At 49.8% G+C, this 3,357-nt stretch overlaps 1 protein-coding gene across 1 annotated transcript in view; it reads left to right on the forward strand.

The window, feature by feature from the left end:
• The first annotated feature begins 326 nt into the window (after positions 1–326).
• The window catches only part of LOC107757521 (ectoderm-neural cortex protein 1), a 12,280-nt gene continuing 9,249 nt past the window's right edge, over positions 327–3,357 (forward strand). Inside the window, exons 1-3 of the mRNA XM_016575010.1 lie at positions 327–623; positions 1,022–1,916; positions 2,566–3,194. Of these exons, the coding sequence (XP_016430496.1) occupies positions 330–623; positions 1,022–1,916; positions 2,566–3,152 (1,776 nt within the window). The 5' untranslated portion in view covers positions 327–329 and the 3' untranslated portion in view covers positions 3,153–3,194. The remainder of the gene's footprint in view (positions 624–1,021; positions 1,917–2,565; positions 3,195–3,357) is intronic.

The following is a 3,357-nucleotide window of genomic DNA, read 5'->3' on the forward strand; positions in this document are numbered from 1 at the left end:
TTTTGCAGGATTCAATGAAAATGTCGGTCTGTGTCCACGAGAACCGCAAGTCTCGTGCCAGCACGGGCTCTATGAACATCTACCTGTTCCACAAGTCCTCATATGCCGACAGCGTGCTAATGCACCTAAATGCTCTTCGTCAGCAGAGACTCTTCACCGATGTTCTGCTCCATGCAGGAAACCGCTCTTTCCCGTGCCACCGCCCTGTGTTAATTGTCTAAAAAGGTTAGCACACATTCCCTGTAAAAGATTATTTGTGATCTGTTTTTATTATTGCGTCTTTTGTCTACAGAACAATTTTTCTCTTTTTTTTTTTTTTGCAGGATTCAATGAAAATGTCGGTCTGTGTCCACGAGAACCGCAAGTCTCGTGCCAGCACGGGCTCTATGAACATCTACCTGTTCCACAAGTCCTCATATGCCGACAGCGTGCTAATGCACCTAAATGCTCTTCGTCAGCAGAGACTCTTCACCGATGTTCTGCTCCATGCAGGAAACCGCTCTTTCCCGTGCCACCGGGCTGTGCTGGCCGCCTGCAGCCGCTACTTTGAAGCAATGTTCAGCGGAGGGCTGAGAGAGAGTCAGGACAGTGAAGTGGACTTCAGGGACTCCATTCATCCAGAGGTATTGATGAAGTGCTTGAATTTGTATAGAAGTAAAAGAGTGTGAAATGGAGAGTTCACCCAAAAATTTAAATTCCGTTTTTTTACCCACGTCATGTGGGTCCAAACCTGTATGACTTTCTTCTGTGGAATACAAAAGATCTGTTATTGTAAGCTACTCTAATTTACTGTACAACACATTATTGATTGAAGAGTACTGAAACCTTGGAGTAGCTCTGGGGTTCAACATCAGGTTGAATAAGGTTGAACATCAGGAATCGGGCTGAACATCAGGCATTTGCAAATCAGCAGTTTCATGGTTTTCAAGTAACTTGTATTGCAGTTTGACTGCAAAAATTAGATGTCACTTTATTTAGGTTAACTTTGCATTTAATCATTGCATTTTATTGCATTGTCTAGGTATTGGAGCTCCTTCTGGACTATGCGTACTCCTCAAGAGTGATAATAAACGAGGAGAATGCAGAGTCTCTCCTTGAGGCCGGTGACATGCTGGAGTTTCAGGACATCCGTGATGCCTGTGCCGAGTTCCTTGAGAAGAACCTTCACCCATCCAACTGCCTGGGCATGCTGCTGCTCTCGGACGCTCACCAATGCACCCAGCTATTCCAGCTGTCCTGGAGCATGTGCCTCAGTAACTTCCCTGCTATTTGCAAGACTGAAGAGTTTCTCCAGCTGCCCAAGGACATGCTGGCCCAACTGTTGGCACACGAAGAGCTCGAAACCGAGGACGAGCGTCTAGTCTACGAGTCGGCACTTAACTGGGTGAACTACGACCTTGAGAGGAGGCATTGTCACCTTCCTGAACTGCTCCGTACTGTGCGTCTGGCTCTCCTGCCTGCCATCTTCCTCATGGAGAACGTCTCTACGGAGGAGCTCATCATCGCACAGGCTAAAAGCAAAGAGCTGGTGGATGAAGCCATCCGCTGCAAACTGCGCATCTTGCAAAACGACGGCGTCGTCAATAGTCCTTGTGCCCGGCCACGCAAGACCAGTCATGCCCTTTTCCTGTTGGGTGGCCCCACGTTTATGTGTGACAAGCTCTACCTGGTGGACCAGAAGGCCAAAGAGATCATTCCAAAGGCAGACATCCCCAGTCCACGCAAGGAGTTCAGCGCCTGTGCCATTGGCTGCAAAGTGTACGTGACGGGGGGCCGTGGCTCAGAGAACGGTGTGTCTAAGGACGTTTGGGTGTATGATACATTACATGAGGAATGGTCCAAAGCAGCTCCGATGCTGATAGCACGTTTCGGTCACGGTTCCGCTGAGTTACGCCACTGCCTCTATGTCGTTGGAGGTCACACAGCTGCCACTGGATGCCTGCCTGCATCACCATCTGTGTCCTTGAAGCAGGTAGAGCAGTTTGACCCAGTTGCTAACAAGTGGAGCATGGTGGCACCGCTGCGAGAAGGAGTTAGCAATGCTGCCGTCGTCAGCGTAAAGCTGAAGTTGTTCGCCTTCGGAGGGACGAGTGTGGCCCATGACAAGCTGCCCAAAGTTCAGTGCTACGATCCCTCAGAAAATCGCTGGACAGTCCCAGCGTCCTGTCCACAGCCGTGGCGCTACACCGCAGCTGCTGTTCTCGGCAACCAGATCTTTGTAATGGGAGGCGACACCGAATTCTCTGCTTGCTCTGCCTACAAATTCAGCAGTGAGACTTATCAATGGACTAAAGTTGGAGATGTTACGGCCAAACGAATGAGCTGCCAAGCGGTGGCCTCTGGAAACAAACTTTATGTGGTGGGTGGCTACTTTGGTACACAGCGCTGCAAAACCCTGGACTGTTATGACCCCACGCTTTATGCCTTGAACAGCATCACTAGTGTCTAAAGACGTTTGGGTGTATGACACATTACATGAAGAATGGTCCAAAGCGGCTCCGATGCTGATCGCTCGTTTCGGTCACGGTTCTGCTGAGTTACGCCACTGCCTGTACGTCGTTGGAGGTCACACAGCTGCCACTGGCTGTCTGCCTGCATCACCATCTGTGTCCTTGAAGCAGGTAGAGCAGTTTGACCCAGTTGCTAACAAGTGGAGCATGGTGGCACCGCTGCGAGAAGGAGTTAGCAATGCTGCCGTCGTCAGCGTAAAGCTGAAGTTGTTCGCCTTCGGAGGGACGAGTGTGGCCCATGACAAGCTGCCCAAAGTTCAGTGCTACGATCCCTCAGAAAATCGCTGGACAGTCCCAGCGTCCTGTCCACAGCCGTGGCGCTACACCGCAGCTGCTGTTCTCGGCAACCAGATCTTTGTAATGGGAGGCGACACCGAATTCTCTGCTTGCTCTGCCTACAAATTCAGCAGTGAGACTTATCAATGGACTAAAGTTGGAGATGTTACGGCCAAACGAATGAGCTGCCAAGCGGTGGCCTCTGGAAACAAACTTTATGTGGTGGGTGGCTACTTTGGTACACAGCGCTGCAAAACCCTGGACTGTTACGACCCCACACTGGATGCCTGGAACAGCATCACTACTGTACCATATTCCTTAATCCCCACTGCCTTCGTCAGCACCTGGAAACACCTCCCAGCCTGAAGCACGCCTGTTCTTCCCTGTGTGACTCTACTGTCCTACGAGGTAAGTCATGCAGTATAAAAAAAAAAAAAATCACCAGACATTAGGGATGGGCGATATCTTATCGTTTGCGATATACCGGTAAAAATTCTCCACACGATAAGAATTTGTCTTCCCGCGATAATAACGATAAAGTCTAGTTGTTGACATATTTCTGTGTACGACT

This window comes from Sinocyclocheilus rhinocerous, unplaced genomic scaffold (genome assembly GCF_001515625.1).
Source record: "Sinocyclocheilus rhinocerous isolate Xijiao unplaced genomic scaffold, SAMN03320098_v1.1 scaffold984, whole genome shotgun sequence".
Classification (NCBI taxonomy): domain Eukaryota; kingdom Metazoa; phylum Chordata; class Actinopteri; order Cypriniformes; family Cyprinidae; genus Sinocyclocheilus; species Sinocyclocheilus rhinocerous.